Source organism: Littorina saxatilis, linkage group LG14, assembly GCF_037325665.1.
Source record: "Littorina saxatilis isolate snail1 linkage group LG14, US_GU_Lsax_2.0, whole genome shotgun sequence".
Taxonomy (NCBI): domain Eukaryota; kingdom Metazoa; phylum Mollusca; class Gastropoda; order Littorinimorpha; family Littorinidae; genus Littorina; species Littorina saxatilis.
In genome coordinates this window covers 36,115,127-36,130,126 of record NC_090258.1, presented here as the reverse complement: position 1 = coordinate 36,130,126, position 15,000 = coordinate 36,115,127, and the positions used below count along the sequence as shown (strand labels likewise).

Below are 15,000 nucleotides of genomic sequence, written 5' to 3'. Positions count from 1 at the left end.
TTTTGTCGATTATTAAACCATTGATTTATTGTTCTAGTGTTTTCCCTCTGTAAGATTCCAGTTTGCACTAGGACAATCTTGGATTGTACCAGATCTCAGTTTCTACTGGCCGCTAGGAAGAATGAGGATCTGCATTTGTACTTGATATTTTCCAGGAAGAACAGGGAGCCTTGTTTCTCCTAGGAAAAACAAGGATCCGCGATTGTCCTAGGACAATTCTGGATTGTCCTGGATACTCGTTTGTCCTGTGACATATACACACGTACACAATCACACATACACTTATACGTACATACACACACACACACACACACACACACACACACACACACACGCACGCACACACACACACACACACACACACACGCACACACCCACACCCACATTAACAAACACGTATTCACACACACACACACACACACACACACACACACACACACACACACACACACACACACGCACACGCACACGAACACGAACACGAACACGCACACGCACACGCACATTAACGCTCGCTCGCACTTACGCACGCTCGCACTTACGCAGGCTCGCACTTACGCACGCTCGCTCGCACAGCACTCACGCACGCACGCACGCACGCACAAACGCATGCTCGCACGCACGCACGCACTCACTGGCACACACGCGTACACACATGCACGCACGCACGCACCCACGCACGTACACACAAACACACACAAACACACTCTCACATACACACAAACACACACACACACACACACTCACACACATACCCACACACACACACACACACACACACACACGCAAGCACACACACACACATACCCTACTTACTGTTTATATTTTTAATTATTTTCAGATCTGTAGTATGAAACATGGTTGGACGACCCACTAAAATAACAAGTGGCTAACTCAACAGCGGAGGCAAATATGCAAAGAATCACCAATTGAAGGGGAAAGCAGGATTCTTTGGAGTATCCAGCGACTTACTTTGATTTAGAGACTTTATACTGCTATTGACGATATGACGTCATCACAAATACCTCATCATCATCAACCCGGTGCCGGTGCAATTCGTTGTGACGTCAACAATCTCACCGTGCAGAGCCGCAACGACCTCGATCACCACCTTATCTCTAACTCTAACCACGACGTCACCTCGCACCACAATGACGTCAAAAAAACATCGCCATATGACGTCACAAAACCACCCCGATATGACGTCCCTCAGCCAACCCCACACGCCCCCACTTCTCATTTCGACTCCAACGTGGAGGTGTCCGGGCCGCAGGGGGGCGACCTGTGGGAAAGTACGCCGCTGCTGGAGCCCAAAGACACCGCGTCGTACGCCCGTCGCTGGTACGTGCTGGGCGTGTTCTCGCTGGCGGCGGCCATCCAGGGCGGGGGATGGGCCACGTGGGGGCCCATCACGCAGTCCGCCAAGGCCGTGTTTGGTTGGAGCGACGCCAGCGTGGCCCTGCAGCCCCTGTGGGGAAACCTGGCCTACATCCTCGTCATGGTGCCCGTCACATGGCTCATGGACGTCAAGGGTCAGTGGGCTTTTAAACTACACTCCTTCCCGTGCAAAATTGCTTAGCCTTATATTAATTGGGCGAAGTCGACTTCCCGGAAACTACTTCACAGAGCTGAATGCACGAAGCTTTAAGCCTGCCCTTAGATGGGTGAAGTCGACTTCCCGGAAACTACTTCACAGAGCTGAATGCACGAAGCTTTAAGCCTGCCCTTAGATGGGTGAAGTCGACTTCCCGGAAACTACTTCACAGAGCTGAATGCACGAAACTTTAAGCCTGCCCTTAGATGGGTGAAGTCGACTTCCCGGAAACTACTTCACAGAGCTGAATGCACGAAGCTTTAAGCCTGCCCTTAGATGGGTGAAGTCGACTTCCCGGAAACTACTTCACAGAGCTGAATGCACGAAGCTTTAAGCCTGCCCTTAGATGGGTGAAGTCGACTTCCCGGAAACTACTTCACAGAGCTGAATGCACGAAGCTTTAAGCCTGCCCTTAGATGGGTGAAGTCGACTTCCCGGAAACTACTTCACAGAGCTGAATGCACGAAGCTTTAAGCCTGCCCTTAGATGGGTGAAGTCGACTTCCCGGAAACTACTTCACAGAGCTGAATGCACGAAACTTTAAGCCTGCCCTTAGATGGGCGAAGTTGACTTCGCGAAATCTACTTAACAAAGCTGGATGCGCGAAGTTTTAACATTGATTTTTGGGGGTAAAGAGACCTCTTGAAGTCTTCGCGAAGTCGATGTCGGACATCCTTTAAGCTCGCTGTCTCTAATCTGGCATGGCTTTTACATGGGATGAGACCATCCCTCCACTTGGTCACATCCCAAAAACGAACATGCAGCCTGTGTGCCCTCTGTGCGCAGTGGCATTTTAATTGTTGAATTGATTTCGCTTACAAAATGTCATTCATTAAAAACAACTCTCAATTCACCACAGAAAACAGTCAGGGTGTTGATTTTTGGTATGAGACAAAGTGAAGGGATGGTGCACTGTTTTCTCATGTCAAAGATCTGAGATGCATCATGGTGAGCCCAACTATTTTCAAGAGAAGTGTGCCTGCAAATAATGTGTGTGTGTGTGTGTGTGTGTGTGTGTGTGTGTGTGTGTGTGTGTGTGTGTGTGTGTGTGTGTGTGTGTGTATGTGTGTGTGCGTGTGTGTTTGTGTGTGTGTGTGTGTGTGTGTGTGTTTGTGTGTGTGTGTGTGTGTGTGTGTGTGTGTGTGTTTGTGTATTTGTGTGTGTCTGTCTGTCTGTGCGTGTGTGTGTGTGTATGTGTATGTGCGTGCGTCCGTGCGTGTGTGCGTGCGTGCGTGCGTGCGTGCGTGCGTGTATGTGTGTGTGTATGTGTGTGTGTGTGTGTGTGTGTGTGTGTGTGTGTGTGTGTGTGTGTGTGTGTGTGTCTGTCTGTCTGTCTGTGCAGGTCTGAGGATAGCCATGGTCTTTTCTGCGTTCTCTCTGGCTGTAGGTTTCAGCCTTCGGTGTGTCTCCACAGACCCTAATACTGCCACATGGTATGTGCGTATGTTGGTGTATCTGATAATGTGAATAACTTAATCAAAATTAGTATTTAAATGTTCAATCATTCTTGGTGAAAACGTGTTATTGGGTAATCTGTACAGACTGCAATTCTTAATCAACTCTGTACCGGAAAGTTGCACAGATTTGAATGTCAACATTCCAACGAGGTTTGCATGCTAGAATAGAGGTCACCGCCAGTGCTGAAACATTTGTTGAAGAATTGAGTTTTGGACTCGGGAAGAGTTTGCGTAAGGAAGCCGTTTCCGTTTATACATTGATTTGCCATCATTGGTGGCACATTGAAAGTAGATTACAGTTCAATAATTATCAAACTCACCAGAACATTCTCCAATCATTTTGTTACATCTTTAATAAAATCCTGTCCTGTTAACACATTTGTGAGTAGATTTGATTGGTTATTAATCGTGTTTGACATAGTTCTGGTTATTGATTACGAAGTGCTGTGACCCATTAATCATTATTACTTAAACAAAAATGTTATGGTACTTTTTGTTCTCAAATTAATGTAACCTTAGTTTAAAAAATATATATTGCCTTACCTTGCCTTGCCAAAATGGCTTACTGTTCGTGACACAGGTGTATCAACATAGGGCAGATCCTGATAGGTGTGGGAGGGTCTGTGCCGTTCAGTGGGGTGTCCCTCATTGCGGCCACCTGGTTCTGTCCCAACGAACGAGCCACGGCCACCGCCATCGCCTCCATCTTCTCCTACGTTGGTGTCAGTGCGTCTTTCATCGTCGGTACGTACTGTCGTCAGTTCTTCTTTCCGTAGCTTTTACGATCTTGTTCTCCTTGCCCCTCGCACGGGATGACACTGACAGCCTGGTCAACATGAAAAGCTGGGCCGTTTTCAGACACCCCTGCTGGCAGCCATCCAGCTGTATTTTCAGTATGAGGGACGGCCGCAGTGGCCTGGTGGATAACACATCGGCCTGCCTATGCGGAAGGTTGAGAGTTCAATTCCCTGTCAGTCGCGCATGGTTTGGTTGATTACAGAAACACGAAAATATCCGGCATGCACAAAAAAGCAGCGGAACAATCGATACACGGATGAAGATGAAGATGAAGATCCCTGTCTTTGCCGTGTGACTGACTTCTTAATGTGTCGTTATATGTCGCGCTTGTCTGTGAGTAACCGTCGCTTTATTAAGCCGCCATTAGAATAATGGGGGGCTTACTGGATTTGCTCTGCCTGTTTGTTTGTTTGTTTGTTTGTTTGTTTAAGGCGGGCGGGCGGGCTGTCAGTCGGTCGGTGTTTGTCGGGTGAGACTTGTATCTCTGGTTCAATATTAAGCTCAAATTTTGTGAAATTGTTAGGAATAGGCTTTGTTTTTTGTATGACAAAAAATTACATTCCTAACGGTAGTCAAACGGAAGATATTAGCTTTTAAAGGACAAACCGAGCCAGGGGACGAAACCAGGGGACGAAACCCACTGACGTGTGCGGGAATTCCCGCAGGTTACTTCCCTTTCCCCTTTTTGGTTCACTGATCTATATTTTTAGATCAGTGTTTTGGTTTGGCAGCCGCCATGCTTTTGTTCAATTTCATTTTACGTGCTCCGATATTTGGATGTTTCGTTGGGCGGTAGCAGTTTGTTTTATTGGTGTGTGTGGTTCCGTGGTACGGACTCGTTTGCCAAATAATGTTTTGGTCTTATGTTATTACTAGCATTTTGTTTCTCACTTCGACTCTATATATTCTATAAGAATCAGACAGTGTAAAAGTATTACCATCAACATACTCAGTTTGCTGAAAAATAACTTTGATTTGAGTTATCTCTCTTCCTTAGGAACGTTTTAGAAGATAGTAGAGATTCAGGGCCAAAAACATATAAATATGCTATATTCACATTAAAAACAAGCTCTTAAAATTAAAAAAATATAAAAATTATGATTAAAATGATTAAATTTCCGAAATCGATTTAAAAACAATTTCATCTTATTCCTTGTTGGTCCCTGATTCCAAAAACATATAGATATGATATGTTTGGATTAAAAACAAACTCAGTAAGCTAAAAAGAATAGACATACAGAAAAGCGTGTTATCCTGCTCAGCGCGACCACTACCGCACTATAATTCTGCATGGCTTGTCGATTTCACTGCCTTTGCCACGAGCGGTGGACTGACGAAACTACGAGTATGTGGTCTTGGTGAAAAAAAGCAGTTTCATTCTGTGAGTTCGACAGCTTGACTAAAATGATGTTATTTCGCCTTACGCGACTTGTTCTAATTTTTATTCAATGACATCAATTGGTCTTAGTCAAACGTGATGCCTTTATGGCTTTTCTTATGAAAGGGTTTAATCCCCGTGGTGGATTAGGGTTATGGTTAGGGTTAGGATTAGGGTTTAGGGTTAGGGTTAGGGTTAGGGTTAGGGTTTAGGGTTAGAGTTAGGGCCATTAGACTTATTCTAGTGACCATCACTGGGTCCACAATGATAACAAAATGAAGGTTGTGTTCCGTCTGTCAATGCTCACTGTGCCACGCATGGTTATATCTGATCCACCAAGGCAAACATTGTTTATATCTGCATGCATTCTGTACAGGACCGTTACTTGTGCCCGCGCTGCCTAACACAACTGAGACCGGATCATGGAACATTTCTCTGAACTCGTAAGTTTGTTTGCTTGTGTGTCTCTGTCTGTCTGTCTGACAATCTGTCTGTCTGTCTGTCAGCCCTCCCTCCCTCTCTCTCTCTCTCTCTCTCTCTCTCTCTCTCTCTCTCTCTCTTACGCTTACTTTCGATTTAATGCTCTCCTCTTATAAGATAATTAAACTTTGGATCTCAGCGTTCTCATACGTCTAATACTTATATCACTCTCTGTGTTAGTGATTGAACATTGTGAACGTCTTGTAGTCTTGTTGTGAGTAGTATAACGTCTTCGTGTTTTTCAGGGAATCCAATTTCACCAACCTGACGGGTAAGGAAGAGACACGTGTGTGTGTGTGTGTGTGTGTGTGTGTGTGTGTGTGTGTGTGTGTGTGTGTGTGTCAGTGTGTGTGTATGTGTATGTGTGTGTGTGTGTGTGTATGTCTGTATTTGTGTGTGTGTCTGTGTGTGTGTGTGTGTGTGTGTGTGTGTGTGTGTGTATGTATGTGTGTTGGTGTATACATGTGTGTTTGTGTGTGTGTGCGTTTATGTGTATTTGTGTGTGCTTGTTTGTTGTGTGCTTTTGTGCACAGAGAAAGAGGATCATAAAACAAACTTACGAGTTCAATTTGTCATCGTTTATGTACAGGTTCTTTCGATTTGAGCGACCAAAGAGATGCCATCCAACGCTTGTTATACTACGGTATGTGCCAGTCATTACTGCGCATTTTTCAATTGGCACACAAAGACATACTGCACACATGAAGAAAATACTCTGACATCATTGACATGGCACTAATACTCGTACAATTAACGAATCATCGTCATTTGCAGCACACCGGCTTAAACGTACCACGTAAAGTTACCACCTTCAACACATTAACTGACATTATATATATTAACTAAAACCATTACCAACATTTTATCTCCGCAGTGTGACAGCTTGGAGACAATTAAATGACACACCATCGAGAGAGTAAGCCTACAAATTCATGTCACGCGCGTATTGAATGCGCATGAATTAAGAAGTCACTGTTCGTACGCGTGCGTGTGTGTGTGTGTGTGTGTGTGTGTGTGTGTGTGTGTGTGTGTGTGTGTGTGTGTGTGTGTGTGTGTGTATGTGTGTATATATGTGTGTTTGTGTGTATGTGTGTATGTATGTGTGTGTGTGTGTGTGTGTGTGTGTGTGTGAGAGAGTGTTTGTGTGAGTGTGTTTGTGTGTATGTGTGTGCATGCGTGCGTGCGTGCGTGCGTGCGTGCGTGCGTGCGTGTGAGTGTGTGTATGTGTGTGTGTATGTGTGCGTGTGTGTGTGTGAGTGCGTGCGTGCGTACGAGTATGTGTGTGTGGGAGATGGGGGTGTCTGTGGGGGGGGGGGGGGTCGGATGGTCTGTGTGAGTGGGCGGTGTGTGGGGGGGGGGGGGGGGGGAGGGTGGGGGTGCGTTTTAGTGGGCGGACGGTCGTATTGGCGGGAGGGCGTGATTGTATCTGGATGTTTGCGTGCGTGTGTGTGTTTGAGTGCGTGCATGTGTGTTTACTTTTTCATGTGTGTTTACAGAGGCAGGGTTGGCAGGATTTCTCTTGCTACTGATCTTGGTGTACTTTCCCGCTAAGCCACCGCGGCCCCCAAGTCGTACCGCCTCCCTGCCGCGTACAGAATTTGGCAAAGGTGTGCGCGCACTGCTAAAGTAAGTTTTGTATCAGTAGTTTTTATTTGTTTGGTGTTTACGAAAAAAAGCTCTCCATGGTCTACATACAAAGGGACGTAAGCGCTCTACATATAGATGACATTTGCAACGAGAAAAAGACTGTGAGAGTTATGCGGAACTAATTTCCCGGCATGCACCTGACAGAATAACTTAGCATTGAAGTGAACCTCACCTGACAGAATAACTAGCATTGAAGTGACCCTCACCTGACAGAATAACTAGCATTGAAGTGAACCTCACCTGACAGAATAACTAGCATTGAAGTGACCCTCACCTGACAGAATAACTAGCATTGAAGTGACCCTCACCTGACAGAATAACTAGCATTGAAGTGAACCTCACCTGACAGAATAACTAGCATTGAAGTGAACCTCACCTGACAGAATAACTAGCATTGAAGTGAACCTCACCTGACAGAATAACTAGCATTGAAGTGACCCTCACCTGACAGAATAACTAGCATTGAAGTGACCCTCACCTGACAGAATAACTAGCATTGAAGTGAACCTCACCTGACAGAATAACTAGCATTGAAGTGAACCTCACCTGACAGAATAACTAGCATTGAAGTGACCCTCACCTGACAGAATAACTAGCATTGAAGTGACCCTCACCTGACAGAATAACTAGCATTGAAGTGAACCTCACCTGACAGAATAACTAGCATTGAAGTGAACCTCACCTGACAGAATAACTAGCATTGAAGTGACCCTCACCTGACAGAATAACTAGCATTGAAGTGAACCTCACCTGACAGAATAACTAGCATTGAAGTGAACTTCACCTGACAGAATAACTAGCATTGAAGTGAACCTCACCTGACAGAATAACTAGCATTGAAGTGAACCTCACCTGACAGAATAACTAGCATTGAAGTGAACCTCACCTGACAGAATAACTAGCATTGAAGTGAACCTCACCTGACAGAATAACTAGCATTGAAGTGAACCTCACCTGACAGAATAACTAGCATTGAAGTGACCCTCACCTGACAGAATAACTAGCATTGAAGTGAACCTCACCTGACAGAATAACTAGCATTGAAGTGAACCTCACCTGACAGAATAACTAGCATTGAAGTGACCCTCACCTGACAGAATAACTAGCATTGAAGTGACCCTCACCTGACAGAATAACTAGCATTGAAGTGAACCTCACCTGACAGAATAACTAGCATTGAAGTGAACCTCACCTGACAGAATAACTAGCATTGAAGTGAACCTCACCTGACAGAATAACTAGCATTGAAGTGAACCTCACCTGACAGAATAACTAGCATTGAAGTGAACCTCACCTGACAGAATAACTAGCATTGAAGTGAACCTCACCTGACAGAATAACTAGCATTGAAGTGAACCTCACCTGACAGAATAACTAGCATTGAAGTGAACCTCACCTGACAGAATAACTAGCATTGAAGTGAACCTCACCTGACAGAATAACTAGCATTGAAGTGAACCTCACCTGACAGAATAACTAGCATTGAAGTGAACCTCACCTGACAGAATAACTAGCATTGAAGTGAACCTCACCTGACAGAATAACTAGCATTGAAGTGAACCTCACCTGACAGAATAACTAGCATTGAAGTGAACCTCACCTGACAGAATAACTAGCATTGAAGTGAACCTCACCTGACAGAATAATTAGCATTGAAGTGAACCTCACCTGACAGAATAACTTAGCATTGAAGTGATCCTCACGTTTTCTGTAGGATTTAATACATGCTCGTTTTGAGTTTTTGTGGGAGGTTTGAAACTTCACTTCAACACTTCCTACCAAACACATCATTCATTAATGTTGCCACCAATGCAAAGCACGAAGATCACGTGCTCAAGCAACGCCTGTTGCTGACACAAGGTGCAAGGAGACTAGTTCTACACAGCTCTCTCCATGGGCTTTCTTGAAGAAATCTATGCTTTGCCTCTCTCACTTCTGCCTGTAGTTAGAGCGCTCATATCCCTTTCCTATTTGAACTCGAGCAAACAATTTAAAACCAGAATGATTATTAAACCTTAATAAAAACTTTGTTTTAAAATATGAAGCTGATTTATCAGAATTGTCGTTTAGGAACGCTCATATTGACCGTTACCTTTTTTCCCATGTACTCTATAGAAACAGACGTTTCTGGATTATAGCTGTGGCATACAGCGTGCCTGTAGGGACATACGGGGCTTTTGGTGGCATCATGGACATCGATCTGAACCCTACAGGTATCTCACAGGTCAGTGTCAAGGTCTTGCTTCACCTGCTAGTGTGTCATGGCTGGCATGGCGATTAGTACTTTTGCGACAGATGTCACAGTCTTTGCAATAGGCAAGGCAACCTCAGATAAAAAAAATATGCATATATACTCGTGCATGAATATTTTTCAGAATAAAATGAGCGTCAAGGCAAAACATCAGCCTCACACGTTCCCAATGGATTCATATTGATGTTTTGGCAAACAAACACACCAAGAGACATACCTCTTGAAATAAGATAAATATTCGTGCGTTTATATCATAACTATAAATAAGATCAGGTCTACGCTGGGGTCGATTCAATCAGCATAACGTTTCTTGGCCACTTTATTCTCAGTGTTTTAGAAGGCATGGAGACTGAAAGACTCCTTAGACAAGAACATGTCCAGAAGCTTGTTTGGTGTGTTTGTTGCAGACCACAGCGGGGTGGCTAGGGTTCTACTCCACCATCGGGGGCTGTGTGGCCAGTCTCATGGCTTCAAGGTAACGCTTCTATATTTTGCCAACTCACTTATTCTACAATCATCAAAAAAAACAAGAAAGGTTACATTTCTTGAACGTTTAGGTCGAATCAAAACAATACGTTCACAAGAACCTCGACCTGACAGCCTTTAGAGTGGACAAACAAGAAACACGACAGAAGAAAATAAAGATATGTTGCTTTTACTGATCTAAGAATGTGCCTAAGATAGTCGTAGCAGTGAGTTTTTAGTAGAATGTTTACGTATCTATGTTGCGTTAACTCAGCAGCGTGTTCTTGAATACTGAGCATGTGTGTGTGTGTGTGTGTGTGTGTGTGTGTGTGTGTGTGTGTGTGTGTGTGTGTGCGTCCGTGCGTGTGTGTGTGTGTGTGTGTGTGTGTGTGTGTGTGTGTGTGTACAGGGTGGCGGACCTGTTCATGAGGAGACTGAAGCTGTTGCTACTCCTGCTCTTTGTGGGGGCGGCCGGCGCGCTGGTCTGGTTCTGTCTGCTGGTACTCCAGTACATACACTTTGACCTCGGTACAGTCCTATATTTTCATTTCTTGTTTGTTCTTATGCATCCGTTTTTACTTTTTGTACAATTAGTGAGCGTTCAGGAGCATAGTAGTATACCTATATGAGAAACGCAGTTTTGCTTTAACAACCTAATGTATTCCGAAACAGACCTTCTGTTTACTTTTAACATCAAGAGTCGAAAAACAAGCATGATTAGGTTCATATATGGTACGTTTAATTATAGATAACATTCACTTCATTCTGGGCTATAAGGCTTTATATTACCATTCCAGTGCACCATATGGCTTTTTGACCAATCAGGACTGATTCTAGGTGACCATCTAAATGTTATAACGATGAGGCTGGGACCCTTTTTGTTTATCAAGCTAAAAATAAACAAGACAAAGTTAAAATTGGAATTAACAATATCAGTGTGACTTATTCTTAAGAATAACACTTCAAATGCTGGGGGGGGGGGGGGGGGTAGGCCTCTGTTTTACGAAGCGGTGCATGTGTTTTACCGCTGTTTTACGGAGCGGGCTGAGAGTTGTCAAGAATACAGTTCAGTGTACATATTTAAAACTTAGAATTGTTTTATCCTCTGTGCAGTCAGCGTGTACGCCTCAAGTATCCTGACGGGGGTGTTTGTGAACGGGGGTATACCGCTGTTTTACGAGGCGGCGTGCGAGGTGACCTACCCGGTGGCTGAAGGGGTCACCACAGGGGTCCTTACTGCCCTCAACAACATCGTCGGCGTCGTCTTCTTCGCTCTTCTCTTCGTCCCCGGCATAGGTAGGTTGAATTAAAAATTTAAAAGAAGAAAGGTTAAAAGTTGCTTGTTCATGTCAATGCTCTCTCAGGTGCCAGGAGATTGGTTCCGCAGTTACCCTTTTAGCAAATGTCGCATGCATTTGTAGCCTTTTCAAGTCCCTTTGTTCGTTAGATCATTGGTAGGGGTAGACCCTCGTGTATATTGGTGTATGTGAAGCTAGCTCTATCGGCCTCTTCATTTATTCTTCTTCTTGACTCACGGTGCCATTCTGTTAAAGCCCCAGTCTGTCTCAAATGGTTTACACAACGATTTAAATCTTCCAATAAAAAAAGCAGTTCAAACCTTATGGAACACACTTGCAATAGCATTTAAAAGCATTAAATGAAACAATTCGTTTGAATTGCTATTTAGCTCGCGTAAACCACACACCAGATTTCGTAGTTTATCTAACCCCTGAGCCATCGTGAACCCGTGTGATCCACTTTCTTTTTTTTCACAATTTAGTCGTCAGTTTGTGATTTCAATGCGACTAACTGTATCTGCCATAGCACGTTATTGTGCACCTCTGATTCTAAAACATGATTTTAACACAGAATTTAATGTCAGAATAGCTATATATAAATGCTATTGTGTTTTCATCGTAGCAATAGGGTCCGATATTTAGAATCGAACAAGTATAATGCTACTCGTCTTCGACTCGTCGGCATTATACTTGTCTCGTCTAAATATCGGGCCCTATTGCTACGCTGAAAACACAATAGCTGGTCATATTCCTTCTTTATGTCGAAAGAAATATGAACCTTCTATTGATTGTGTGTGTGTGTGTGTGTGTGTGTGTGTGTGTGTGTGTGTGTGTGTGTGTGTGTGTGTATGTGTGTGTGTGTGTCTGTGTGTGTGCGTGCGTGTGCGTATGTGTGTGTGTGTGTGTGTGTGTGTGTGTGTGTGTGTGAATTTTTGAATGTGCGTATGTGCGTGCATGCGTGTGTGTGCGTGCGTGCGCTCGTGCGTTCGAGCATGCTTGCGAACATATACATGCATGTGTGAAATTGTGTGTGTGCTTACCTTCAACGCGAGTGAGCTCTTATTCATCAGTTAACATAAACAGCAGCGTAATATAGGGGCATATCTGTGGTGACCAGTGTAGATATGTGTGGTAACTGTCGTGATAGGTGTGGCGTGGATGAACTGGATGTTGCTGGGCACGGTGCTGGCCGCGCTGCCGCTGCTGCTCATGTTGAGGGAACACTACGCCCGCATCGACATCGACACCGCCAACATGGAGATTGACGTCCCTGACCCCTCGACATGACCTTGACCCTGCCAACGTGCTTACCGTCTTCTTGGTTTCAATATGCTGGTCGACATCCCTGACCCTTCACCATTACCTTGACCTTTATAACATGACGATCGATGTTGCTGACCCATTGTCTCGACCTTGATCTTCAAAACATGATGACTGATGCCATTGACTGGTCCTTTTGACACTGACCTTCCCGACCAACAGATTGACGTCAGTGGCGCGTCATATAACTCTGACCTTCAAATGCGCAGAGTGGCGTATCTGACCCCTCACCTTCACAGCCTACAGATTGACGTCCATGACCTGTCACCGTGATCTTTCCGACACTCAGAGTAAATTATCTGACCCCTAAACATGACCTTGACCTTTCCAACATGTGGATGGGCCTATTTGGCTCGTACAAGACATGGACCTCCCCGTTCTCGTCCATGGTGAAATACACTTTACAAAAGTAGAATAATTCCGGAAAGCAGTTGTAGTTACTTTGTTTCGTGTGCCCCCCTCACCAATTGTGGACGAACTGAACTGAACTAATTTAACTCAGGGGAAAAGGTGTCTGCATTTTTGCACTAAAGTCGAATGCTGTGATAAAAGTACTTCCAATGAGATTTTCAAATGTTCCCATTTTGTAAACAACGGTATATGGTTTACCTAGATGGTATTGTTGCAAAATAGATATTGTGTTGATATAAGTTTATGTTTATATTATTGTGTCAGATATAAGATGTATTCCGTTTTATAAGGGAAACGTAAAAGCATCCTTTTTCGGATCTCTACAACATACATTTTTACGACGTTGCCTAGCATCACCCACGCACTCACCTGATAACGTGATTGTCAAATCCCGAAGCGGTTCAACGTGATTGTCAAATCCCGAACCATGTTCATACAACATTCTGATAAGCGGGAATTATATTTACTCTTTTTTGGCCAGAAAGAGCGACGTATTCAAAACCACGTTTCAGATGAGAGAAAATGGCGTATACGTAAGGTCACAAGTGACTGATTAATTTGAGTCCAAATAGACCAGAGTAAATTTGCAAGCAAGCTCGTCTGACATCAAACAGAAACTAACACCAACAAGGTTAATGCGTCTTGTGATTGGGTAAAATGTTACTAAATTGCACAAAAATCGAGGCGTAATTAATAAATCAAAACAAAGACAACATACATGAGAGTAGGAATGAAGAACCTACCTGTCTTGAGGGCGCCCCAGCCGGCCACCTGACAGGACTGGTCATTGACCGGACAAGACTCGTCCGTGTTGAGGTCAATTATCTCGACCGTTGGGCCAAGGTCAAGGGGTCTTTCCAGCTTGATCAGCGCGATGTCGTTTTCCAGTGACCGCTCTGAAATGACCACGTTTATGACATATTCTGGACATCCCTGTACTTTAACGATGGTGTTATTTGTTTCTCACTTTCCCTCTTTTTTTTTTAATCATCTTTTTTTGGTTTCATAATATGTATCACATATTACACATGAACATTACACAAAACATTGACAAGGTTTAACAACAGAAATTGAGACTGACTATTGATTTGCTTCACATGTACACACAAACATACCCGGACAATGGTGGAGTTGAAAGATAGTGTTATTCGTATGTTTGTGTGTGTGTGTGTGCGTGCGTGTAGAGCGATTCAGACCAAACTACTGGACCGATCTTTATGAAATTTGACATGAGAGTTCCTGGGATTGATATCCCCATACGTTTTTTTCATTTTTTGATAAATGTCTTTGATGACGTCATATCCGGCTTTTCGTGAAAGTTGAGGCGGCACTGTATGTTTGTGTAAATCAACCATTTTAGAAATGTAGTTTCGAATTTCTGTTATTTGTAGGTCTGTTAGTAAGTGAACCATTTCAATGAATCCCGCCGCCATGTACTTGTTAATTTCTTTTATTTTAGATCTTAGACTAGGCTTTAGTTTCAAATGGTTTTCTGTGTGATCGTCAAGAACCATTTTGAGGAATCTCGCCATGTGTTTAATGACAGATATACCAGTAGTTTCAAAATAAATTGAATAGTGTCGTCACTGTATTTGTCTTTCGTGGGTTTTTTTATATATCTTCCAGACGACGCACGACACCAAACAAGGCATGCTACACTTACAGTTGTACAACGGATGAATTATCACTTTCTCAACCAGATAGCGCTGTTCCAATCCTTCGGTGACGAAGATATCATGCTCGGAAGCGGTCACACGGAATCTGCGGATCTCATTGTCCCTGCTTTCTTTCTTTTCTTTATTTGGTGTTTAACGTCGTTTTCAATCACGAAGGTTATATCGCGACGGTTGTCCCTGCTGTAAACAGATGATGCCAGAACAAAACTTACTTTTTTCTTAAAT

At 43.9% G+C, this 15,000-nt stretch overlaps 1 protein-coding gene across 1 annotated transcript; it reads left to right on the top strand.

The window, feature by feature from the left end:
* Positions 1-882: 882 nt before the first annotated feature.
* Positions 883-14,969, top strand: LOC138946591 (solute carrier family 49 member 4 homolog). The gene is made up of 11 exons (XM_070318037.1): positions 883-1,532; positions 2,937-3,027; positions 3,632-3,795; positions 5,604-5,670; positions 5,953-5,978; positions 7,204-7,333; positions 9,470-9,578; positions 10,013-10,080; positions 10,480-10,598; positions 11,184-11,366; positions 12,516-14,969. The coding sequence occupies exons 1-11, from the start codon at positions 1,007-1,009 to the stop codon at positions 12,653-12,655; spliced, it is 1,623 nt and encodes a 540-aa protein (XP_070174138.1). The 5' UTR covers positions 883-1,006; the 3' UTR covers positions 12,656-14,969.
* Positions 14,970-15,000: the final 31 nt, after the last annotated feature.